The 26,480-nt window shown below is 43.2% G+C and overlaps 1 protein-coding gene across 3 annotated transcripts in view; it reads left to right on the plus strand.

Moving 5' to 3' along the window:
• Positions 1-9,602: 9,602 nt before the first annotated feature.
• vps13d (vacuolar protein sorting 13 homolog D) overlaps positions 9,603-26,480 on the plus strand; it is a 56,982-nt gene continuing 40,104 nt past the window's right edge. For 2 of the 3 annotated variants that reach the window (XM_029249959.1, XM_018750629.2), the window contains exons 1-25: positions 9,603-10,032; positions 10,869-11,075; positions 11,168-11,245; positions 12,555-12,745; positions 13,349-13,429; positions 13,680-13,796; positions 13,886-13,990; positions 14,369-14,539; positions 14,939-15,039; positions 15,121-15,289; positions 15,634-15,735; positions 16,683-16,899; positions 17,336-17,518; positions 17,621-17,751; positions 17,850-17,916; positions 18,123-18,299; positions 18,383-18,513; positions 18,631-18,763; positions 19,365-21,638; positions 22,531-22,682; positions 23,161-24,258; positions 24,430-24,520; positions 24,643-24,769; positions 25,097-25,277; positions 25,780-26,004. In XM_029249959.1, coding sequence (XP_029105792.1) covers positions 10,979-11,075; positions 11,168-11,245; positions 12,555-12,745; positions 13,349-13,429; positions 13,680-13,796; positions 13,886-13,990; positions 14,369-14,539; positions 14,939-15,039; positions 15,121-15,289; positions 15,634-15,735; positions 16,683-16,899; positions 17,336-17,518; positions 17,621-17,751; positions 17,850-17,916; positions 18,123-18,299; positions 18,383-18,513; positions 18,631-18,763; positions 19,365-21,638; positions 22,531-22,682; positions 23,161-24,258; positions 24,430-24,520; positions 24,643-24,769; positions 25,097-25,277; positions 25,780-26,004 — 6,399 coding nt within the window. In that variant the 5' untranslated portion in view covers positions 9,603-10,032; positions 10,869-10,978. The remainder of the gene's footprint in view (positions 10,033-10,868; positions 11,076-11,167; positions 11,246-12,554; positions 12,746-13,348; positions 13,430-13,679; positions 13,797-13,885; positions 13,991-14,368; positions 14,540-14,938; positions 15,040-15,120; positions 15,290-15,633; positions 15,736-16,682; positions 16,900-17,335; positions 17,519-17,620; positions 17,752-17,849; positions 17,917-18,122; positions 18,300-18,382; positions 18,514-18,630; positions 18,764-19,364; positions 21,639-22,530; positions 22,683-23,160; positions 24,259-24,429; positions 24,521-24,642; positions 24,770-25,096; positions 25,278-25,779; positions 26,005-26,480) is intronic. The other variant, XM_018750627.2, reaches the window with a different exon arrangement.

Raw genomic sequence — 26,480 nt, forward strand, 5'->3', positions numbered from 1 at the left:
GAGCCGCTCTGTTGTTGAGGGATGAGTGCAAAGGAGGACGGTGACTGAATGGTGGTGACTTTTGTGTCGCAACCCGACAGGACACAGCTGTAGCTCCTGGGCATGGAGGAGCAAAGAGGAAGAGACACAGCGGAGGGTATCATGTTAGGGCAGAAGTTCTTGCAAAGCCTGGCCAAACATCCCACATACAGGCGGTTGTGCTCGCGTGGTGGGGGTTGGGGGCGTGTTCGACGTGATGTTTCCTCTTTCTTTCCCTCATCATCTTCCTCAAAAGGGAGCCAAACGTAGCGGGGAACGTCGATAGGATGGGGAGGAACTGACAACAATAACAACAACATCAGAAAAAAACAGTAAGAACTGAGGATTCTCCTGCCACCCATTTACTTCCTGCCGTCACCATGGTTACGTGGCCGGCGGCCAGTTTTGAGGAAGGCAGAGACTGACGTGATGTGGGGGGGGGTGTGCAGAGCCCATTTGCCACGTCACGGCACCACCGCTGTCATAAGGGGGAAGGACACGGCCCACACCGGCACGGCCGCCACAACAAGTCCTCCCGGGAAGAAAATGTGAAAAATATTTATTTACTTGACATACGTGATGCTTTCCAAACGTCTGCTTTTTTAACAACAGATTTCTGTTCGTTCCACTTTATTCCCGATTGGATCTGTCCATTGGAGCGCAATCCGCGTGCAATCTGGTTTGTCCTGTTGGATTAACCAGCTGTCATCTTCTGACCCCTCATACACACACACACACACACACACACACACACACGCACACACACACACAAAACAGCAAGATACTACTACCAGCATATCTAGCAGCATCCAAGATTTAAAGGAACCCACATAGCATGAAGCTTCCAGGTAAAATCAATAACGTTCTGATGTTAATAATGCTAATTAAATTAACATACTAATTTAAATGTTAATTTTTGAAGAATAAAAGGGAAAATAATTTTGACTAACTAATACTCGGTGCAATGGCAGCGGACTCAGCTCAAAACAGAAGAAAAACACAGATGTCACACCGCTGAGCACAGGGTGGGTACTGCGGGAAAGGAGTGAAAAATAAATGTCACTGTGCTAAATTAATATTGTTATTGCATGTTCTGACCAACAGCCGTGTCACCGAGGGACAAAAATATCAAATGACTGCAGCGATCCTGCGAGCCTGCGTTCGCTGCAGCCCTGACAGCAAGTGACAAATGACATTAACAGTCGCACCACAAAGGTGCGAAATATTTGACATCCACACAAGAAGAAACACAAGGAGGAAAGGAGGAACGTTTATGTCGATGGTCGCATGCGCAGCAACAGAAAATATCTTCCTGAAGGACACATTCACTAGATCTATTGTAAACAAGTCTTGGGTATCATGAGATCCCTATATCCTTATCACTGCTAAATTCTAAGTGTAATATAATATAATATAATATAATGTGTTGTGCAATTAGTCAAAAGTTACATTCAGGCCAGCGGGTTCAGAGGCCAAAACATTGAAATAAAATGGGTTTAAATGATCTTTCTTCACAACATTATGCAGATTGTTTTGTCGGCATGTCCTTTATCTAATTTACCGGGGTGAGTAAAATAATCAATCGGTATAATGATTTGTTGAATACAGAGTACTGCGGATACTTTTTAACTACCCCTCGTGTTTCTGTATCCCCGCCTCGTTGTATGCAGATGTTCATTAAATGGACATTCGCTTATCTGGACTTCAGGACTTTGTACCACTTGTCCTGGTATAAGGACCCGATTCCCTATTTTCTAGACTTTAATGTCTGTAAGCTCACAAAATCCGGAGTGAAACCTTTCGGAGTGTGTGAACCTGCTGAGTCTCCCCTCATATGGATAACTCGTCTCAGCAGATGAACACGCAAACAGCTGTGTGTACACGCTAAGGATGCTGGGAACACGTGCCGTCGCAGTCTGTGTCTACACAAAACGCTGTGGTGTTTTATCTGTGTTTATTCTGCTTTTGTGATCATTTCTGTAGAAGGTCAAATAAAATAAAATAAAACAAAAAAAAATTCAGTTGCCTCTCCTGCTGCAGCACCCTTGAGCAAGGTACTCAGTCTGAACTGATTTGCGGTAAGAATATCCTGCTGTGTAAAGTTGAAAATCACGGTAAGTGTAATGCAAGTGTGACGATCACCTTGGACAAAGCCATCAGCTAAATAAAGACTGTCAGTAATTATAATAATAATGAAATGTTTAATAATAGAAACAGCCTAATGGCAGCTTGAGGACAAGGTGGCAAACTATTAATGTTGTGTAAAGGACCTCAGCTTCATAGCCAATGTGTTTATTGGATTAACCGACAAGTGAAGCGAACCAATCTGCTCATCAGTGACCTGGAAGCTTGGAAAGGAAGTAACAGTACACCTTGGTAGAGATATTCAAGATGAATTATTTCACAGGAGCCTCACATGGGGTGTAAAAGGAGTCAGGTTCCACTGTAACAGAAGTCAAGGCTGTTTCGGCAACGACCCCCCCCCCCCCCAATGACAAGCCTGACTGGACGAGAACCAAAAACCCTTTCTGTTCAGGTGATGGGTGACACTAATCCCAAAATAAGACGGTTCAGGAGTCAAGGATTTAGGACTGTGAGTGAAACTAATGAAATTAGAAGCCAAAAGTTGAGGTCACTGCACTGACAAGTTGGCATTTCCCATCGCTTTTGACACTTTTGATAACTGGTTCCCCATACCTTAATCCCATAAAGTGATGATTATTTACAGCCTTCACAAAGAGTTATGAACTGTAATGAATGAGGGATATTGTAATTGAAAATCCAACCCATCTAGGATCAATAACTGTTTCTGCAATTAAAAAATCTCCCCTTGAACGAAGTACTTACCCTAAATTGCTCCACTAAAAAAATTACCCAGCTGTAGAAATGGGTAAATCATTGTAGGTAACTTAACATTGTAGTCTCTTTAGAGAAAAGTGTCAGGTAAATGAATACATGTAAGTACCTTGATCATAGGTACTACAACAGGAGGTAGAATTCAAAGGCAGGTATTTCCATCTGAAGATTGCCAGCTCTAATCAATACACTATTATCTGTTTTTCCTCTTTGTGGCTTGATGGTGATTGCATCAGGTTTCACACGCTTGACATCTATCACAGCATCTGTTGTTGTTTTCATTTGTTTTTTGAAAACTGTATCGGAAAACAAAACAACACCTTAACGCAACAAGGATGTGAAAAAAGACAAACTCTTCAATGCGTGATGGAAAATTTTTTGTTATATTTGTTTTAGTAACATTTGAAAATTGGGAAACACTTTGTACTTAACGGTTATGGATGTTTGCAACAGTTAAATAAACCTAAGGACAAATTAGCATACAGCTATAAAACAAACTGCTTCTCAAAAAGTGAAAATAGTCTTTTTTCTTCTTTCTCTTTGCCCACCCTGTGCAGATGTTGGATAAACTCCTTCTTCAATATCTCTGTTGATGCAGAAGTAACTAATAGACAGTTGAGCAGATAGTCTAATCTTCATGTTATTATGGGAATAATGAAATAAACCCTCTTGTAAATGGTAGTAAAGAGAGCAGTAGGTCTGCCTGAATGTCACGTTGCCTTATTTTGTCCCATCAGCCCTTGCACTGGCAGTTAATTGACGCTGCCCATCCGAAATCAGGCCCATAAAATTTAATCACATGATCAGGCTTGTTTAGTTGTTTCAGAGAGTTTATTCCAATTAACCAAGTTGCTGGTACCCTTTTTAATTACTGAAAATGATTTTATACTCACAAAGCCCATTAAATAATATTGGTTTTTTTTGTCCCCCAGTGCATCTTATAGCCTTCACGTTGAAAAGCAATTACCACGGTTCATTTGTTACCCCGAGTAGTGCTTGTCTTTAATCACTGAAATGCGGACTGTGAAATTTGTGGTCAGCGGCAGGGAAGATTGTCTCCAAGATATATTACAGCCACATGGCCCACTCAGTTATTACAGAGTACTCTGAAATTGCAGTGAGTCTCACCAGATGTGACATAATGTGTTTCTGGGCTTTGTCTACTTTGATCCTAAAGTGAATTAATCTATTTTAACGTCATATTTTACCGCCGGGCTCCAGAGGGAATTTGGTTGATAAATGTACTGATATACGGAGAGGATCAGGCAAAGAAGGTTTGAAAATTTCCATTTCTTTAGAGTTAGACGTACTGTACATCTTATCTGAGCAGGACAGTATGGTATCTCTGCTACAGATGAAAATTTAAATTCTCAACCTGACCTTTACTTTTAAAAGAATGACAAAACAAAGTTAATGCCTCATAAATGACAAGGATGCTTTTCCCTCCATCCTCCTGTCCAGCCTAACTGGTGAAACAGGCCGTATAGTAGGACAGTTTATATTTATACATTTGGAAAACACTTTTCTTCAAAGCACAACTCAGAGTGACCCTTGAGTGCAAAGTTTCATAACTGAACCATGAGCTTTTCAGTATCTGTCTCTGCTTTTTTTGCATTTTTTGATGTCACTTCCTTTTTGATACATAGTCACGTGACTGATGCAATGGCACACTTCCTGTCAGCCATTTTGCAGCTGTCCGTAGATGGCAAAAGAAGGTTTTCTATTTCAGAAGCTGCAAAACTCTTTTACACATTGAATGGAAAATGATAATAGTGTGTTTCAAATGCTGAATTTGTTGACATGTGCAAGGGCAGAAATGTTTATAAATATTGTGGCTTTGCTGAAGAAGTACCAAGTTCTGCTGAGGGGAACAAAGATGTTAAGATTTTGTTTGTGGGCCAAGATGAACACGATGGTGTTTTTCTTTTGTCAAAACATGGTAAAACTAAATGGAGTATCATGGAGCCACAGACACAAAATAAATATTCATTAGCTGACAATGACCATCAACCTGTTCAGCCTTGTGGCTGGAGTAAACCAGCATGATTACATTCAGAATGACGGTACTGATAAGTGATCTTCTGCAATAAAATTGTGCACTCACATCTGTTTGTTATTTGTTCAATACAAACAATGGAACTTGAATCCAGACCCCTAAAACTTTGAGGTAAATTCATCCCAAGTTATCTAGTTTGTGAGTTCTTAAGGAGATAATCTCCAAGTGGTAAACAGAAGTGAGTTCAGAAACAGTTACAGAGAGACAATTAACAAAGTGCAACTTTTTTACTGTATTTCAGGAATACATCACTTAAGTAACTGCTTACAGAAGTGAATCAAATAGCAAATATGCCGATCTTTGTCGCAGATGGTTATGGGCTAATTTATGCAGTTCTTAGGAGATCAGGTTAGAAATGGTCCCAAAAGCATTCATTTCTGAGACCCTTCTTGAATACTGAAAGGAATTCAGCACTTCCAAAGGACAGAGGGAGCTCATTCCACCACACTGGAGCCAAACTCAAGAACCTGTGAGCTTTCAATTGTAGATCCCTCTTGAGTGGGACCTCCAAGCTGTGCTGGTGAGTGTACTGATCAGGTTATGCAGGTAATGGTGTGCAGTTGATGTTGATGGCCTTGTAAGCTGTAACCAGAGTGAGGCACTTGATACAAGCAACTACAGGAAGTCAATGGAGAGAGATGAGAAGAGGAGACAAATGAGAACACTTCGGCAGGTCAAACGCAGCTGGTACCACAACTTCATCAAACAGCTGTGGAGGATCTATCATTATGCCCCAGTTGGTGCTTTTATAAATATTTTTTTCATGATTGTGGGTGGACGTGAGAAACAGTCTACAAAAATCTCAGAATATCAGTCAGGACTATTAAAAGAGGCAGCTTGTCTGAACACTAAGAGAAGTCCAGAAGCCCAGAGCTGGGCTGGACCTTCAGGAATGATTCCTACTGACTGGACTTAGAAGTTCTGACTAGAAGCAGCAGGTGTTTTACTGCTTAACACTGCCACCTTTGAGGTTAAGGAACTCAGGTTCAAATCCAACCCCCTACTGTAATACCCTCGATCAAGGTACTTATGCTGAATTTATACAATTAAAATTATCCAGCTATGTAGATGGGTAAATCACTGTAAGCTTCTTTAGAGAATATAAATATAGTAAGTAAGATTTGGTGTCAAGTATGTTATTTGACTGCAAAGAACCAAACCAAACTGTCTCTTATTTCTCAAAACCACCTGGCACTGTACTTAGAAGCACTGCCATTTTAAAATTATATAAATAGAGTGACTTAAAAATGGAATTTCACAGATTAAAGTGATGTGTGTTTGCGGGGTGGAGGTGGGGTTGAGGACCGGGATGCCACGTGTCCTGCTTGTGCTACTGTACCTAGTGCTGTCTGACAGCGACGGCTGCGGGGCCCTTTACCAGTCGCAGCGAATCAGGCCAGCTGTCGTACCCATGACGCAGAGACCCCGGCCTGTACTCCTGCGGATGGAGGATTCGCTCACGTTTTTCCTCACAGACGGAGATTAAGAGGACCCACCTATATCTGTCGGCAATATTGAATCCAGCATGTGGGATGGGATGCATGTGTGTGAGTGTGTATACACACACACACACACACACACACACACATTTTCGGAACCGCTTGTCCCATACGGGGTCACGGGGAACCGGAGCCTAACCCGGCAACTCAGGGCGTAAGGCTGGAGGGGGAGGGGACACACCCAGGACGGGACGCCAGTCCGCCGCAAGGCACCCCAAGCGGGACTTGAACCGCAGACCCACCGGAGAGCAGGACTACGGTCCAACCCACTGCGCCACCGCGCCCCCTTCCTGAGTGTGTATATATACGTACAAATAAATATACAAAATGGAAATGGAAAAATCATGAGCTGCTGGCTACACATATGTGTGTAACCAGCAGTTTATGATTTTTCCATTTCCAAGTTATGGTCAGCAGTGTTCTCATCTGCCAGTCCGTACCACTCTCCCTTTTGCCATCATGCTTCAGGCACGGTGTGTTTGCGTCAGTGTCTGTCTATCTGGGAGACGAGTACAGCTTGTTGACTACTTTTTCCTAATAGGCCATACTGTTACACTCTTTACCTTGGCCGGCGTTTGATGATTTCCTTCCCGGAGAGACATCCAGAACATCTCCTCTCCAGTGAAACTCAATTACGCTCCCCCAGTCGGCCCGCTTCTCATACGCGACCGCAGATGTGAGGCCCACGCAGCCGGGACGTGCGTTGCCCTTAAATCTCGTTCTGCTGTCGGGAGCGCCTCCGAAGTAATTCATTTAAAAAGAGGTCGTGACCTAGTTGGAGCTTCTGAGATTTAATATAGAGCCGCCCGCTGGAGGAAAATCTCGTAACCTCGTCTACACTTGGGTCATCGTAAGGAGTGAGTCGGGGGGAATGTACTAACGGTAATTACATCTAAAAGGCAAAGAGAGGTGAAGAAAAGACACAGAGAGAGACGGACTTAAGAGCTCTGTCTGCAGAACGGTGCTTCAGCAAAACTTTTGCAGACCACTGAAGAAACTTAGTGCTGACTTGACATTTAGGTCAGCTCTCTTATCTAACATAGCAGAATATACTCCAGCACTGTTAGAGGGAGCACAAAATAGACAGATAGGTAGATACATAGATGCACAGACATATACATAATTCGATACATTGACAGATACATAGATGCATAGACAGACATAAATAGATATGTTGACTGAGCTATAGATACATAGACAGATACATAGATGCATAGACAAATACATGGATACATGGATTGACACACAGATAGATATATAGATATATAGACCGATACATAAACTGATACATAGATATAAAAACAGAAACATGATAGATAGATAGATAGATAGATAGATAGATAGATAGATAGATCAACTGTATAATTTCAAAATTCTATGTTGGGTCATTTATAATGACTGTAACCACTGTAAGTGATGGACAAGTTTCACATAGCGTAAGACACCTGCAAGTGTTTTTAAAACCCGCTGCTTCAGTCCCACCCTTCTTGTACCAAGGAATTGTGTACAGCACAAAGAAACAGACTAGGGCACTATAAATGGTTAGTCACCCTGTCTTTCGTAGGATGTGGAAAATAATGCTGACTCATTAATTCGCTGTCCCAGCAAACAGGACACTCGTGCATTCTGCTGCTGGCCTCCTTCTGCCACTTTTTCCTTATTTGTGTTTTGAAGATCCATTTCATCTCTGGCCCAATTGCTGCCTCACCTGTTCCCACAAAGGCAGTGGAACAACGGAACAGCGGCTCCCAGCCGGAATCCAAGTCGAGCTCCTTAGTCGTGCTTTTGCTATAAGAGGGAAAACTCACCAAATTCACACTTCTTCTGGGCAAGTTTCACAGGAGGTGAGACAAAGTGTGGTGTCCAGACGGTGCAGGCAGAATGAATAAGTGCGAAAGAAAAAAGAACCAAATTCTTTATTTCACTATTGCCTCTTATTCCTCCCACACACATTTTTGTATTATTTTCTGCCAGTTAAAATGAAAATTGAAAAGAATCCCATATCATGTCTTTTACCCCTTTGGTATTTCTGTTACGTGCTGTACATTCTGAACTTTCTCCCCACCTACGACATTTTAAGGTTGAAACTGTTGATTCATTGATTTTAATTATGTAAAATGCAGCTATTTTAAAGCATGATGGATTTTTGTTCTTTTTTGCAGAATTATGGTCCGTCTCAATTTTTATTAGTTGGGTCAAACAGCAATGGACTGGTGAGATGCGTTCAATTTGTGAAACGTGAAACAGTGCGCCCCCCTGTGTCTTTAAACTGAACCTTTAAAAGAATCCTAGATTTATTTCACATTCATTCCTTCATGCAATCATGCATTCAATCAATCAATCAATCAGTCAGTCAATCAATCAATCAATCAATCAATCAATCAATTTATTTAATATTGATTTCTTTATTAAGTGTTTTTTCCACAGTGGAAAGAAATGCCAGTCTCATCTGCCCTGCTTGGCCTCACCAACTTAACCAGCAGATAACTGAGACGGAATGAAAGATGCATGATTAACAGCTCATGGAGCAATAAAAGAACTCATGTTTGCATTTCCAAGAAAACACATCTCTCCATCTCTCAGGCACTGCCTGTTATTACATCTTAACTGTTGATGTAAATGCTCATCTTTGCCCGACTTTTAATTTGCTCACTCACAATCAAACACAGTGCCGAGACACTGTTCCTGTGTATCAGTACATCTGAGGCCTTTGCATCCTAAATATGCCATGTGCTGCTGGGTATGTTGTACACTAATTTCAATTTCAAAACGTTACGGTCTACTGAAAGTGGTGATTAATATTCAGATAAGTCGGCAATCATATTCTGAACATTTGGTTTATTCTTCTTGTCGTTAACGTAATTAATAAATATTATTCTTTTATTTTTCATTTTAGTCTGAACACCACCACGAATTAGAGCAGCAGTTTGGTCGTGCAAAGGGTACATTAATAACAACAACAACAATAATAATAATAATAATAATAATAATACACGTCATTGCCGGGACCATGCATAAGGACATGCGGTTTTACGTGGAATTATTGTATAGGCAACGTTAACACAACCTCCGGCCATTAGGTGTCCTCAGCGAGTGCAAAAAAAAAAAAACCAAGAAAGCGCTGTTTTGGTCACATGACCGGAAGTTCCGGTTTGGAGTCAGGGACACCAGGAAGCGCCCAGTGTTTTTTTTTTTTTTCAGACGTCCGTGATGCTGACATCTACGGGGAGGGCAGCGAAAAGAAACAGAAACAAAATGAGCTCGGATACGTAGTTTGCTTGGCGCGTTTTCCCACAGAGATGCTGTCGCGTCGGCCGTGACTGGGAGTTCTCATGACTATCAGTATCTCGTGATTAATGCGCGTGTGGCGAGGGTAGGGGGTCGTTCGGCACAGTGACAGAGTGTGTCAGTGACAGTCAGTGCTGAACTGTTTCGATTTAGTTACGTGGTACAAACACGCTGACATTTTTCCCCCGCTGCACACAGATGATTCTTCTGTCAGACTGAGTTTCCTCATTAAGGGTGGAAAATGTGTTTCACGCAGGGGGGCGGAGCTCTCTGTCGGACTGTTTGAAGCAGGAGGCTGCACTCACACACGCCATGGTAAGTGCACAGTTACTGTCTGTGTGTTTATTGCCTGCTCGCTGCCAGAGACTAGAGAGAGAGAGAGAGGCCGAGGGAGGTTAGGATCCTGCACTGCAGGCACACAGGCAGGGTTCATTATTACCCCTCTTATCTACACGCATTTCACAACACTTGCGGAGTGTATTCACCCTTTTCTGAGAAGTGCGACTGTGTATTACCTGTAGACTCAAGCTGTGTCTTTCACAGTAACAATATAATTGCATTATAATTGTTATTAATAGTAATAATAATAACAATAATAATTATAATCATTGGGACGCCTAGTAGCATTAGAGCTGCTGCTTTTGGACCCAAGAGTGTTACATAATCAAGTGTACAAGGTCTTATCCGTTTATACAGCAGAGTAATTTTATTTCGTAAACTCTGGGTCAAGGATACCATAGTGAATGAATAATGCAGTGATGTGAATGAAGAACCTTCAGCTAATTAAAGAGTAATTGCATTGGTGAGGGGTGTTTTTCAGTTTGAAGATTGTTGGTTTCAATCCCACATCCTGCTGTAGTTCCCTTGATCAAAGCACTTACTCTGTGTCAATAAGGAGTTTCCTGCTGTATGAATGAGTAAATGTGTGGTAAGTTGACTACCTAACGTTGTAAGTCTCCGTGGGCAAAGGTGTCAGAAACATAAGTGTGAGTGTTTGGCTTTCTCAAAATGACACTGCTTTGCTGAATGTGATAAAGGGTTGTGTTTTTTAACTGACCAAGTGGATAGTCAGTGAAGGGGCTCTTCGGTATGTCAGTGCTTGACACCACGTTTTCATCATGTCACAGTGTGTACTGATCTCTTTTCACCAGGTTTTAGAATTAGGATTTGGAGGGTGACTGCTGGTATTCCCCGATTCATGCCAATTCGACCCCGTAACCTCCATCCCCAGCCCCTCCTTTCCATACTGTGATCCTTCACCATGTTGGAAGGACTAGTTGCCTGGGTACTCAACACCTACCTGGGCAAGTATGTCAGCAATCTCAATACTGACCAGCTCTCCATTGCTTTACTGAAAGGTATGAAATGTTTTTGAAATACACTGCCCAGATGATGGTTTGGAATTTCTGCCGGATTGGGAGAGTTGAACATCTTCCTTGCTCTGCTCTAGGGGCAGTGGAGCTGGAGAACCTCCCTTTACGCAAGGATGCTCTCCGGGGGTTCGATCTACCTTTTGAGGTCAAAGCGGGTGAGTACAAAAGACCTTCACACTTATAATACTGTAATATTTAAGAATATTTAATAAATCACACAGAAAAATTTAGCAAATTTTTGCTATGAAAAGCAGAATTGATCAGTGAAAAGTAAAAAAAGTTTGCCTTACATGTAGATTCTGCTTTGGGTGCTTTAATTCCACTTGAACTCATATACATTTGCATTTGTTTGTTTAGCAGATGCTTTTCCCCAAAGTGACTTCCAATGAACTCTATGTAGTGTTACCAGCCCACACACCTTATTCACCAAGGTGACTTACACTGCTAGATACATTACTTACACTGGGTCACTCATCCATACATCAGTGGAACACACTCTCTCTGTCACTTACACACTATGGATGAACATGAACAGCATGTCTTTGGAGTGTGGGAGGAAACCCATGCAGACAGGGGGAAAACATTCAGACTCCACCCAGACTGAGCGCATATCGAACCCATGTCCTCTCGCACCAGATTAACATTAACAGCATAACACACACACACACACACACACTTTCTGAACCGCTTGTCCCAACAGCATAACAGATTAACATTTATTTATTTAGCAGACACTTTTCTCCAAAGCGACTTCCAGTGAACTCCATGTAGTGTTATGAGTCCACACACCTCATTCACCAAAGTGACTTACACTGTTAGAAACACTACTTGCAATGGGTCACTCATCTGCACATCAGTGGAGCACAGTGTCATTCACACACTATAGCACATACACACTACAGCACCACCCAGGCGCTGTGAGACAGCATCGCTACTCACTGTGCCACCGTGCCACCCATGAAAAGAATGTGGACAGACACGACTGTGAAATGTAGTAGGAATGCCTGTTTTGAGAGAAACCAGAATGTATCATCCTTCAGAGTCAACATTACTTATCTAGGGGATTATAGCTCTGCTGCCCTGTGCTGATTGATAGAATACATTTCAGACTGCTTTATACATCAGAATATATTTCTTATGACATGCTGTTATTGGGGTAGCTTGGGGGTATAGCCTAGGGTCCTGTTTGGAAATGCAGATAGGTGCAATGCAAATACTATTAATAACTACAAACTAATACAGATATAAATAGGATAAATGCAAATACTATGCAATAATCACAAATATGATAAAATATGCTGCTGTGATTATTTTTATTTATAATTCCTTTATTGTGTAAGTTGAGGATTTTTATGTGCAACTTTTTTAGACCCCCACCTAACAGGGTTATTGCACAGGGAAAATTTGGGCTGTTATTGTAGGTGGAAGACTGTATTTGGTGTAATCCCATGCTTTGTTCTGCAGGCTTCATTGGAAAGATCACTCTCCAGATCCCATTCTACCGGCCACACAGCGACCCCTGGGTCATCTCCATGTCCCAGCTGAACCTGATCATTGGACCGGCCCACCCCCAGGACTTCAATGAGCAGGAGGAGAGGGAGGCTGAGCAGGAGAGGAAGAGACAGTTGTTGCTGGCACTGGAGGACAAGTGGAAGGTGGGTAGTTTGGCATGGGTCATCCACTCAGGTCTTTGTCATCCGCTAAAAATAGGGAAACCTGGTAGCATAGTGGTTCAAATTGCTGCCTGTAAACCAAAAGGTTGTAGGTTCAAATCCCTTCTCCAGCTGTTACATCCTCAAGCGAGGTATTTACTCCCGTAAAATTACCAAGCTATACAAATGGGCAAATAGTTGTTGGTAACACAACTGGTAGTTTGCTTGCCATTGTAAAGTAAAAAAAAAAAAAAAAATTGTAAGTCGAACCATTGTAAATTGGAGACCACCTGCACTTTTTTTTTTTTTTTGAGATATATATCCGGGCATTATCTTAAAGTTATAGCGCCTTAGTTATTTACACCTTACATGAACTTAAGAGCTCATGGGCGAAGTGAGTCTGGAAGAGGTGAGTTTTAAGACCCTTTTTAAATGTGGATATTAAACGGATGCACAGAAACACTTTGTCTGGAAGTCTTTTTCATTTACTTGATCTGTGTGTGTGTGTGTGTGTGTGTGTGTGTGTGTGTGTGTGTAGGTTTTCAATCGCAAAACAGGAAATGACAGTAAGATCTGAGTTTTTTTTTATTTGTCCCCCTTTCCTAGAATGAGCGTGAGCAGAAAGGAGAGTCTTACTGGTACTCAGTCACCGCCTCTGTTGTCACAAGGATAGTGGAGAATATTGAGGTAAGATGTGATCATTCTGAAAAAACTCCTTGAGTTTTCCTTACTCACAATTTCATGATAAGAGGGACATGTATTAGGTCACAGATTTGAGTTTTATTCAGTAAATCTGCATATTTTTATCTTTAAATGTATTAAAAAGTTAGTGCTGTTTTCTTGTTAAAGGTTTTTTACTTTTCAAATCACACTTATGCAGTTTATTGGGTAAGATTCTCTAACGTTCTGTGCTTTCTTCCCCTTGTTTTTCCTGTAGCTTAAGATTCAAGGTGTCCACTTGCGTTTTGAGGATGACTCCTCCAACCCTTCAAAACCGTTTTCCTGCGGTGTATGCATCAAGAATGTGTCTGCGCAGAATACCACCAAGGAACCGGTGAGCTCTGTGGGCACAAGCTTGCTGAGATGTTTCGTGCCCAAGCGTCACGCAGTTAGATAGCGAGACGCTTCGATCTTCCCCTGTAGGCACAGAAGCTTTTGAGACAGAAGCAGCTGGAGATTGAAGAGTTCAGTGTGTACTGGGACACAGAGTGCAGCATGCTGGCTGATCTCCCCACAGCAGAGATCCAGGTCAGACTGAATACTTAAGCAAAATCCCTTGAAGAATAACATGAACACAACCAGGTGCTGTTAAAGCCAGTTGTTTAAAAATGGTAAATTCAGAATATTTTCAAAAAACTCATTTGATTGTTTGTTGGGTGCAATAAACTACAGCTGGCAGTCTTCCAATGGCATTATTTATTTATTTTTTTTTGGCACGGTTTTGCCACAATTTGCTTTTCACTTTCTGCCACTGCCGTTGTTATTCATAGTGCTGTGCTTTCATAGTGTGGCACAGATCCAGATCATATGGAGGCCTGTTTTCATGAGTCGGTGTGGTTTGTCTTCTCTGGACTTTGTTGGCCTTTCTGTCAGCGGAATGCTACTTCTTCCCACAACACCCAACAGGAAGCCATGACCCAGTGCATGCAGAGCCGGGAACACCAATACATCTTTGAGCCAGTGTGTGCCTCCGTGCTGCTGTGTAGGAATGCTTCCAAGGAGCCGCTGCGCTCTCGCCACACGCCTCGTATTGAGGCTCAGGTGCAGCTGGAGCCAGTCTCCCTAAGCCTCTCACAGGTACCATGGCTCCCACCCAGGCCCTGCTCTGTTCCTCACATGTAGCCACACCCCAAACTGCACTAGCCCTCCTGTCTCACAAGTAGCCAGATCTAAACTCATGTTCCACCTCTACCAGTTATCCCTACTCCTGCTCCAGCCCTGGCACCACCTCTTGTAGGTAGCCACACCCCGACACAGACCATAGCCCTGCCTCAGAAGGCCACATCCACTGCTTAGGGTGAATAAAATGGATTACAGATGTAATGCAGATGTTTGTTCTTGACAAGGCAGCTTGTAGCCTTGTGGTTAAAGAAGGAGTTTTATAGCCAAATTCTTGTAGATTCAATGTCCCAGGAGAGGCTGTGCCTCTGTACCGAGTCCATGTTCTCTGATAGAGGTCCACACGTCTTGGCTCAGGTTCAGTACCAGCAGATCATGGAATTCCTCAAAGAGCTGGACCGCAGGGAGAGGGAGATGTTGTTCCGCAGATGGAGGCCTCGTGTCCCCGTAGCTGGAAAGTGAGTCTGGTCTCATTTCCTTTACCTGGTCTGCGTTCGGATCTCAGTGCAAGACACAACACTTTCCTCCACTTACTGCAGCTACCGGCAGTGGTGGACATTTGCCATCAATGCCAACCTGAACGAAGTCCGGGATCGGTGGAGGCGGAGCAACTGGGAGTTCGCTCTGCGACGGGCAAGGGACGCTGTGCTCTACACAAGCCTCTATATGGAAATGCTTAAGGGTTCAGCTCTGAACCCACAGCAGGAGGTATGGTTCCCGATGCTGCTCTGCTAATGAGATTCCAGAGCATGCCAACTGTCTTCATATCCCATAAGGCCCTTCCAGCTGAGCAGGACTTTATGAATACTTGATCAGACAAATGGAATTTAAACACTGTGCTGCTGCAACTTTTTCTCATGACATTTTTGGCCTTTTACATTGGCAGTAGTGAACATTTTTAATTAAAGCATAAAGCCTTAGAAACATCCTAGGTGATGAAATTGTTAACAGAGGTGGAATATTCTGTGATTTCTTTTGTTTTGATTCAGTGGAAATATTCTGGCTTTTTGGAGAACCTGACCAACAATGAGGTACATTTTCTTTTCAAACAGAGGGAACTGGAACGAGTGGAGATGGAGCAGAACCTGGAAGAGCTGAAATGTTTGAGGGAGGTTGTCTATAACCGCTTTCGGAAGCAGGAGGAAATCGCAGAGGCAAGTTGATGACATTTTCGGTTTTGCAAAATAAGACTTTTGGAGCTGTAAGCAGGAGAAGTAAAGATTATTTTGTAATCATGCCCAATGGTCCATTTATTAACCCTGTCTGAGAAATGTTACATGCATTCATAAAAGTTCTGAAATTTCAGTTCATATAGGGTAATAAAAACAGGGTAACACATAGCTAGGAAAGTATATTTTCATTTCTTTACTGATGTTAATAACTATCTCAATGAAATACTATAATTATTACCTCAAATGGCAGAGGTGATGCCTCACAGTTCCTGAGCTGTGGTTTCGGATGTAGATTTGACTCCATCTTAGCCTGTGTAGAATTTTCTTTTTTAACCCCCCCCAAGTTTCTATGAGTTTTGTCTCACAGTCCAACCACGCTTCCAGTGAATTGGTGACTCTAACCTGCCTGTAGTGTGTTTGACTCAGTGAGGGTGTGTGATTGAGTGGCATGTGACCTATTGACTGTACTCACGAATCTTGTCTTGTGTTGGTTAAAGAGCTTTTGTATTGTTTTCTGAGATGTATGCCACTTTGGAGAAAAGCATCTGCTAAACGAATAAATGTGAACGTAAAACTGATTACTCTATGAGGGACTGGCATCCCCATCCATATGGGGCAGCTGGTAGTGTACTGGTTAGAGCTGTTGCCTTTGGACCCAAAGATTACGGGTTTGACTACAGCCTCCAGCTGTAGTACCCCTTGGCAAGGTACTCACGCTAAATTGCTCCAGTAACTTTGGATAAAAGTGTCAGCTAAATGGCTAAGTTTGTAAGCCAGCGTACCCCCTCATGTCTCATGTTTCTGGGATAGGCTCTGAACAATCACAACAAGAATTGAATAAGCAGTTTCTAAAAATGAATGGTCGGATGCCACGTGTAAGGACTGAAAAAAGCTGTCACTTGACTAGGTTTCTCCCCTTTGTCCATCAGAGCATTCGTGAACCCATCTCCGACCCAGCTGTATGTTCCCCCCCTGGCACCATCCCCAAGAGTGGAAGCTCAGGCATGCTGCAGTACTTGCAGTCCTGGTTCCCTGGCTGGGGAGGCTGGTATGGCAGTGACTCCTCAAGCCCAGAGAGCAGGGTAGATGGACAGGTGATATCTGGCGAAGAGCTTCTCCCTGACCAGGGCACGTGGGATATCCTGGGTAAGATGCTTGCTTTGGAATTGCATGGAAAAAGAGCTGTGGTGTCTGCAGGTCTTCAATACCTTCCACGGGATTGCGTTACATCTGGTTTCTATCCAGAAAATCGTCTCAATTGAGCAATTAACAAATGAGCTACAAGCACTATGCCTCCTGCTGCAGTTGTGCAGACTTTCTCCAGTGTTTGTTTTTATAATGACTAGGGCAGCAGGCAGTAAGTATAGTGGTGGAGGATCTGAACTCTTACTCTCATGCTAGTGATGGGTAGGATGCTAGTTCAAGTTGCCCTCAGTCTTTACTGCTTTAGTACTACCAAGCCATGCTCACAGCCTGAAATGCTCTGGCAAAATATCCAGTGGAACAAATGCAAAAAATAAAAGAACAACACTTTTAATAGTAATGAATTACTTTGAATGATGTTGAGGGATTTCCCCTGCAGCCAACACAGAGGAGCTCTTTGACTCTCTGGAAGACTCTCACACCATGAATACCTTCACGCGGCGAGACCACCTCTTTGCCCGGCTAGACTTCGTGCTAGAGAAGGGGTCCGTCACTCTCCTCCACCAGGACGAGAAGGGCTCCACCCCTCGTGAAAGAGGCGTCATTCAGTTAGAATTCTCAGGTCCTTTGGTTTTCAAGCTCCACTTGTTTCAAATAAATATATGTATGTGTGTTAAACTGAGTGTGCATTTGATTGTGAAGACCTCAATGTTTGATACTCCAGGGGTACAGATTGGGGTGGAGTCACTGCCACGCTCTGAATCGTCTCTGCTCTCGTTGAAGCTGGGTGGGCTCTTCCTTAAGGACCTCTTCACCCAGGGCACCATCTTCCCTGTTCTTGTCTCCCCAAAACCGGTCAGGGTCACTCAGATTTGTTTCTCTTGTCAGTGAAACTTTTTTGGTGTTTAATGATAACATACTTTTTTATGTACTGCCCACTTTTCTCTGAAAAGGACAAGGTTTCTGTAGCCATTAACCAGTCATTCGGACAAACAAGTGGTTCAGAAACAGCCAGCTCAGGTCAGTGATTTTTCTTACGTTTGATAATAGTGACAGTTCATAGTATATTAATGGTTAAGCTCTGCATGACATGTTCTGTTTTTTAACTTTGATGGAAATCATTAGTTTGTGCATATGTGGATTTGATTTGTATTCAGCTGTGACAGTCAAGTTTTTGCTCCTCCAGTTTTTCTAATCATTGACTATTTGTCTTTAACATTTGTCAGCCCCTACTGAGTCTTCAGCAGCACCTGTCTTTGAGATGATTTATGAGCGGAACCCACCCAGATGTAATTTTGAGAGACGTTTGGAGGTCAAAACCAGACCTCTGAACATCATATACAACCCCCAGGCTATCAAGAAGGTAGCTGACTTCTTCTACAAAGGCAGGGTCCATACCTCAGGTACGTAATTTTTCGAATTCTCATTTTTAGTTATGGATTTCATTTTAAATACTTGTTATAATAGCTGATCATGTTACTTCTAGGTTTTGGATACCAGTCTGAGTTAGAACTGAGGGTGGCTGAAGCAGCTAGAAGGCAGTACAACAAGCTGAAGATGCAAACTAAGGCAGAGATCCGGCAGACCATTGACCAGCTGCTAGTTGGAGAGTTCATTGTAAGGCTGATCTCAACACAGAGCTGTAATACGATATGGATGTCATTCTACCAGGTGTGCAATTTGTCATTTTTCATGTAGTTTTAGTTTGTAATTATTGTATGATTCTCTTGGCAGGAGAACAGCAAGCGTTGGACCATGAAACTAGACATCTGTGCCCCTCAGGTGATCTTACCAGATGACTTTCAGTCTAAAGATCCCATGCTTGTAGTTGTGGATTTGGGACGTATTCTCCTCACTAATTCACAAGGTAGGATTAATAATTTTCCTAATGTTACTGCAGTTGATCATTGATAGTAATAATTATGAAGATATTTGCATTTATTCATTTGGCTGACCTATTTGTCCCAAGCAGTACAACTCAAGGTACACAAGTACATACTACAACAAAGAACTTTAGACAGAAATGAGTTATCAAAATGCAATTTGTCTGATACTACTGTTGTGCTGACACTTACTACTCCATGTGCTACCTATAAAAGTGAAATTTTAACAGTAAATACATAAACAATGATATCAGATGGAGTTGAATTAACTTATGAAAGTAAGGGTAGATCAGGAAAGAAATGGGTCCTAAAGAAAAGGGTTTTTAGATCTTTCTTGATTGCCAGGAGAGGTTCAACAAAAAAGAGGGAGCACATTCCACAACACTTTCAGGCTTTTGTTTTTGGACAACTTATGATTGGGACAAGCAAGTGGGTAGCGGTGGTGGAGTACATTGCTTTTTTTGGAGCGTGAGGATTTTTCAGATCCTGAAGTTTTTGGGGAGTTAATCCTTTGACTATCTTGTACACCACATGTCTTGATATGTTTGATATGGTATGTGTGTTTCTTCTTGATTTATTCTGCAGATGAACCTAAAGCAAAGCTGAAGACACCTCAGTCGGAAGCAGACGAATTAAGTGATGATGAATATCAGACGCCATTAGCCACACCCCCTGGATCTCCACCTCCTGAGCCAGAGGTGGACCTCAAGGATGCCAGAAAAAGCCCAGAGCTTCTTAGCTTGAAGTCTCCAGAGGAGTTACAACCATACAGCCGAAAGCTGTATGAGAAGTACTCTCTGTCTTTCAATGACTTGCAGATCATGGTTGGTCGGCACAAGGACAATTGGAAACACCTCCAGGAAAGTGAAGTGGGTCCAACCCATCTTGTGGAAAAGTTCAATGTGTTGCTGCAGCTGGAACAGAGACTGTGCTATACTTCTGACCCTCAGCTCCCTGGAGCTGTTCTCTCAGGAACTTTACCTGACCTCAAAGTGCACATGAATCTAGAGAAGATGACTGCCCTCAGGTGTTGCCTAGCCCGTCTTAGCAGCCCAGAAGATGAGGATGTGAGCGGAAGAGGCATTGAGACCTCTAAGTCTCCTGACCCTCAAACACTACGTCATGAAAAAATATTCCAGAGAGTGGACAGCCAGTGGAAGTTACAGGGATCTGCCAAAAATCTCACCCAGAGTGTGATGACACTGGAGCAGCATACGAGAGAAGTCCTGGTGGAGTCACGCCTTCTTCTTGCCGAGTTCAACATCAACTACATGCAGTTAGGAGTTGAAAGTGGTGGACGATACATTTCAGTTCTGAAGGTTTTTGGCACAAACGCCCACTTTGTGAAGCGACCCTATGATGTTGAGGTTTCCCTCACAGTTCATGGACTCCTTCTGGTGGATACACTGCAGACATATGGTTCTGACTTTGACCTCTTGGTAGCCTCTCACAAGCACCTCAGCTTTGATGTGCCTACAGGTAGCCTCAGGGAGAGCCAGCCTGCCTCCCCAGTCTCACCAGACAGTAAACCTCCTGAGTTATCAGGCTTTCATGGAGAATCAATCCCAGAGTTACAGTTTGATAAAGTCTCTCACTTTAGTTCTTTTCTTAAAGACCAGGAGGCTCTCATCAAGTTGGACTACCAATTTGTCAACTCTGACTGTCCATCTATGAATCTAGACAGTTCCCTCCAAGTGGCCTCCATGCAAGTAAATAACTTGGACATAATCCTAAACCCTGAAACAATGGTGGAACTTCTTAAATTCCTCCAGAGTTCCTTCCCTAAAGAGGAAAGCACTTTGACTCCCACACCTGAGCAGCCAGTCCTGGAGCTTGGTTCTGAAGGTTTAGAGGAGACCTACCAGTCAACTTATGACCAGAACACAGAGGTGACTGTTGAAATCCACCGTTTGAACCTGTTGCTGTTGCGAACAATCACAACTGGCACTGTACTGAGTGGAGAGAAGAAAGGCATGAAAATAGCTACTGCGAGTATCAATGGCACCAAAGTCAATGTGTCCATGGGCAGCCGTCTGGACATCAACGGCTCCCTTGGTTGCATTCAGTTGGTGGATTTGACTCAGGAAGGGGGGAAAAGCCAGTTTGTGGTCAGCATTGGAAATATGGAAGATCTCCTAGCAGCAGAGGAGTTGGATTTTTTTTCTACTGCTGGAGGAACACCTTCGGAAGCTCTGAGTTTTCAGCTTCAAGAGAAGTCACAGGGCGAGTGCTCCTTGCAGCTGCAAATGGCATCTTTGCATTACAACCATTCTGCCAAGTTTTTAAAGGAACTCAGTCTCTCTGCCAATGAGGTGGAAGACAACTTCCGCTCCATGCTGAAATCGGCAGCCACCAAAGTGTCCACTGTGTTAGCCACCAAGACAGCAGAGTACAGTGGTATGGTGTCATTATTTGAGACCCCATTGAGGAGGTCCAGATCTCAAAGTCAAAGTAATTGGAATTACACTTTTGAAGATGAGGGTCTTGACATTCCAGTGGAAGAGCCAACTGTGGATTCATTCATGGTCAAGCTCAACTTAAACATAAGCATAGATTCCCCTGTGGTTTCCATTCCTCGAAAGCCAGGTCATCCCGAGCTTCTAGTGGGTCACTTGGGGAGTATAACCATTCGGAATTTTGTGCCTGAACAGGGCAGCTCAGAGAGGGAGAAGCTGCAAGTTGAGGTTAAAAATATTCGTCTATACTCACTCAACACCAGTCAGCTGGATCTTCGCAAGACCCCCAGGACAGACAGTAGTTCTGCCTCCAGTGCCTCACCTTCCCACACTGAGAGTATCAACCAAGATGATTTGCAGTTCACTCGCCATGACTTTTTTGAGTCTCTGAGTCGTGGAAAAGGTTAGATGCCCACATTGTTTGTATGTTTAATTTGATTTTCTATACTGCAACAAAGCTGATGTGACATTTTCGTAGTATAGTCAATAAGTTTCCACTGAACACCATGTGAAGTGCAGTGTTATGACTTACTAAATCTACCACCTATACACAAAGTGGATCCTCAGCTTACAAACACAACTGAGGTCTGTAAATCCAAAGGTACTTTTTGCCACTAAGATAAAGCTAAGCTATAAGCGAAATAGTACTGGCATCCTTTGACATGTTCTTAAATTAGGTTTTGTGCTAATATCAGGTATAATACATAAAAACTGTACTTTGGAAGACTTCACATTTTAATGTTTTTGTTATTGTTTAGCCACATTTAAAATGACTGAAAAGAAGAATGTTCGAGTTTATTGTCATGCGTACAAGTACCATGTACAAGTATCATGAAATTCTTCCATGTTGTCTCCAAATTAGAATCCTGATTGTAGACTAAATCAAGCCAAAAATGTGTGCAACATTCTTCATCTTACTACTGATTATTCCTCCTCTTAATGCTGAATTTTGTCACCAACGGGAACTATAGAGGCTCTGGGAAAAGAAGAGAATTAGGCCAGCTCTATTTGCATGTTTTTGACGCTCTCTCCTGACATCTATCGGCTAGTTCTGTAACCACAGGTTGAATTTACTCTGCTGTGAAATTCCAGAAAATAGACAACGAAATGCAGCTAAAATAAATACGCTGGAAATGTTTGTATCTTAAAATTTGTAACCAAGCAATTACCGAGATGAGGAGCCAGTGTATTTCACTATTTGGCTAGCCATGGGATGAGATTGTAGAAATGATGAAAAGCTAATAGGTTTTGACTCCAAACAATTTCATATGTTTTGATGTTTCTTGTGATCTCAGCTTTTCACATCTTGAAGGACACCACTATCCAGTTCACTGTGGAGAAAGTGCCCCTTGCAGGGGACACACAGCTCTCCTTTCTGTCAGGTGATGAGCCCTTCCACAGCACAGGACTGCTCCGAGTAGAGGGCAAGTTTGTCGATGCCGTACAGGTAAACTGCTCTTACCGTCCTTTTTTCATCATGCAATTTACTTTTTCCTCTGAAGTGTGCCTGTTCACTATATTAGCATTTTTAACAGTTTTAGTAGTTTATCATAGGAGTACATGTCAGTTGCATTCCATTTCCTACTCGACATGAAATCTTTAGACAGTTGCGTTTTATGCACAGCTAAATAGGACTGATAAACTCTGTAAACAAAATATATAGGTGTAATTTTACATTACACTGATGCAAACTAGTGTGGATTTCATAAACAAATGGTTTTCTGTGTATTATGTGGAAATTTTCTTGCTTTATTAATAGTGCTTTTTCAGTTTTTTTATGGATAGTACACCACCTTAACTCATTCTCTGTTTAGCTGTTCTTTTCCCTGTTTTGTTGGGTCTCATTTTTTGTTTTATAGCTCTTATCGCATTAGCTGCAGTTAAAGAAAAGTAAACACGGTTCCTTTTGTGTCCTTTTGTGTCAGGTCTTCCTTGCCAAGCCTGTTTATGAGCAGGTTCTGCAGACCCTGGATAACCTCTCCTTCATTGAAGAGGAACGAGGAACTCCCAGTCACCCCCCAACCCCACCACCACCCACCCCATCCTACACTAAACTTCCCCACTTCCCTGACCCACAGGGTGGGCTTTTTGCTCGTGACCCACCCCTCGTAGGTCTGTCCTACGCTTCCTTATCCTCCTCCCTCTCAACTCCCATGCCCTTGCAGGCCCACAGTTCTCCCCATCAGGCTTCTTCGTTTACCCAGGTGAGGGCCACCTTTAAGGTGGCAGAGTTGCAGGTGCGGCTAAGCGCCGACCTCAGCCAGGGCTCCCAGGGTGTGGTGAGCCTGTGTTTCCAGGACCTGGAAGGGGACTTCTTCAAAGAACACCCCCAGTCTCTGGCAGTGGAGCTGACTCTTCGCTCTCTTCTGATGGAGGACCTCTTGGAGCCCAACCCAGATTCCAAGTACAAACACCTTATGGTCTCCCGGGGCGCTCCCAAGCCCTCCACATTCAGCCGCAAGGAGTACCTTTCGCAATCCTGCCCGTCCTCTTCCAACGTCCTTTACCCCGATATGCCACGCTCCCTCCCAGCACAGATGGAAGAAGCGCAGAATGTCTTTCAGTTCTACCAGAGGCATACAAGCACTTCATCTGCTGCGACTCGGAAAAGCAAGAAGGATCCTGGTTGCCCAAATACTCCACCACCATCCCCCACCCATACCACTGCATCTTGTCATCAGCCTTCCAACTTTGATGATTCCCTTGTGCACATAAACATCCTGCTTGTAGACAGGCGTCACCCGGAGTTCAAGAGCCATTATGGAGGTATTGGACGCAGCGTCGATGTGGACTTCAACTGCCTAGATGTCCTCATCACCTTGCAGACCTGGGTGGTCATTCTTGACTTCTTTGGCATCGGCTCCACAGCCAATAATCATGCTGTAAAAGTTCCCTCAGCCTCGTCCCAGCCCACAGCAGGCCACCCGTTCTTCTGCCCCTCTTCAGAAAGCATGGGAGAGGTCTTCACAGATGGCCAAGAGGAGGAACTCGCCGAGAAGGTCAACACAAAGCTGGATCTGAAGGTACGCTTACAGCAAAGCTTTTATTGAGTTTTCTTGTAACTCTGAGCTTTCAGACTTCTAGATGCAGTGTGGATGAACAAGCAGTTTTAACAATCTCAGGTCTCTGTGTTGTTTATAAAAGAGTTAACGCTGGATGTATAAAAATGATTTAGTTGTCTCTGTCTTCCTCAGGTCCATTCCTTGTCTCTTGTTCTCAACAAGAAAACCAATGAGCTTGCTAAAGCTAGTGTCTCCAAGCTGTCTGCTCACTTTGAGGTCATAGGTAAGTGTGTAAATTTGTTAATCATCAGAAACCACATTCTGTTGATGCACCATATGTTTTGTGTGCTTAAAGCCCTAGCACGTACAGCAGTATTTACCTGTGTGCCATTGCCTGTCCTGCAGAAGGAGACTTGATGCTGCAAGGCAGTCTAGGAAGTCTGTCGCTCAGTGACTTGACCCCTCATGGAGATCTTTACAGGGAGCGTTTCACCACACGGGGCGGGGAGGCTCTGGTTTTTAACATCTACAAGTAATTGTGCTTTGCTTCCACAATTTTATCATGCAACTGAAATGAAAGTTGTTTGTCAAACTGTTTGTGTGGTTATCTGTATTTCTTTTCTTTTTTGTGGACTGACCTTTTTCAAGGTGTTCCCTGTCATGTCTTGTGCTTTCCAGAACTGGCTCTGGACCAAAGCACCTGTCTCCGAACAAGTAGTTAGTGATAATGGTTTTGTTGTAGTTTTGAGGTCTGAGAAGATTTTTGGCAGTTTTACCAGTGCTAGTTTTCGACAAAAGGGATGAAATGTTGAGCTGAAGGCCAGTTTCAAAGACTCAGAAGACTATGTCTCTTCTGCAGGTACGGAGAAAGTGATCCGTACCTGGAGCGGGAGTGCGATGTGAAGGTATCCCTGCAGATGGCCTCCGTGCAGTACGTCCACACACAGCGCTTCCAGGCCGAGGTGGTGGCTTTCATCCAGCACTTCACCCAACTGCAGGATGTCCTGGGAAGGCAGAGGGCAGCTGTGGAGGGCCAGGCAGTATGCAGCCTTGTTTTCCTCATTTTTAGATCCTTTTAACTTTTACATGTCACAGTCTCAGAAGCAACGCTTTTTTCAGATTTAAACCAAACTTGAAAAATTTTGCCTTGTTCACATTCACGCTTTATCTAGAGAGGTGTTTATTGGGGTAAAAGTATTTCACCACAGTACAGATGTTTTCCTGGTCCGCTGGTTTCCTCACACCTCCACAGAGCTGTCATCCACATTTATTTATTTGTTTGTTTGATACTTTCCTGCAAAGTCACTTTCATGTGATAATTACGATTTACCCATTTATACAGCTGAGTATAAACAATATTTTACTGATGCAATTCAGGGTTAGTGCCGTGACCAAGAGTACTGTAGCAGCAAGCAGGTGGCATTTGAACTTGGGTGTCTTGAATGAATGGTGGCAGCAGCCCTAACCGCTACGCCACCTGCTGCCTCTTATCATAGTGCAACAGGAAGTGTAGGTCACTATCTATGTTGGACATGCCTGCAGGTATGGGAGCGTCCGCAGCGAGCCGCCCGGGTACTGCTGGACATCGATGCTGGCGCCCCCGTGCTCTTGGTCCCCGAGAGCTCCCGCTCACCCCGCCTCCTTGTGGCCAATCTCGGGCAGCTGCGTGTGCGCAACCGCTTCCTTGCGGCGGGCTCGCGCGGCACCTTCTCCCTCCGAGACAAGGTAGAGAAACTTACCATGGCACATACCTTTTTCCCCTCTCTGGTGAGTTCCAGCCACCCGCTGCTCCCTCTCCTGCCTGCTTTCCAAAGTATTTCATGCCTGAACACACATGCCTGCCCATGCTTGGCCTGTTGCTGATGTGTAATCATAGTTAAGGTTTGTGACCAATCTGCTGTGTGTACCTCGAAAGCTTGAAGTAGCTCTGAAGAGCCTCATTATGACTGATTCCCATTAATCCTTATTTCCTCTTTTTCTGATCCTCATTTCGTTCCTTCAGTGTGACTGTGTGCCCCCTCTCGTTTCAACCTAATTGAAAAGTCTTTTTTATTCTTCTGTGAAATACTGTAACTACTGTTTTGTGTTCTGTAAATTTAAAATGTATTAACTTACTGTAGGCGTTTTAATTTATCAAACTAATATCTTTAAACTATAGTAATAACAATCCCCCATTGATAACTTGCGATGCCTTTTCTGTTCTGTTTGTGGAAGAATTTGATTTTGCGTGCAAGCTCATACAA

The sequence above is a fragment of the Scleropages formosus genome, chromosome 2 (assembly GCF_900964775.1).
Source record: "Scleropages formosus chromosome 2, fSclFor1.1, whole genome shotgun sequence".
Lineage (NCBI taxonomy): Eukaryota > Metazoa > Chordata > Actinopteri > Osteoglossiformes > Osteoglossidae > Scleropages > Scleropages formosus.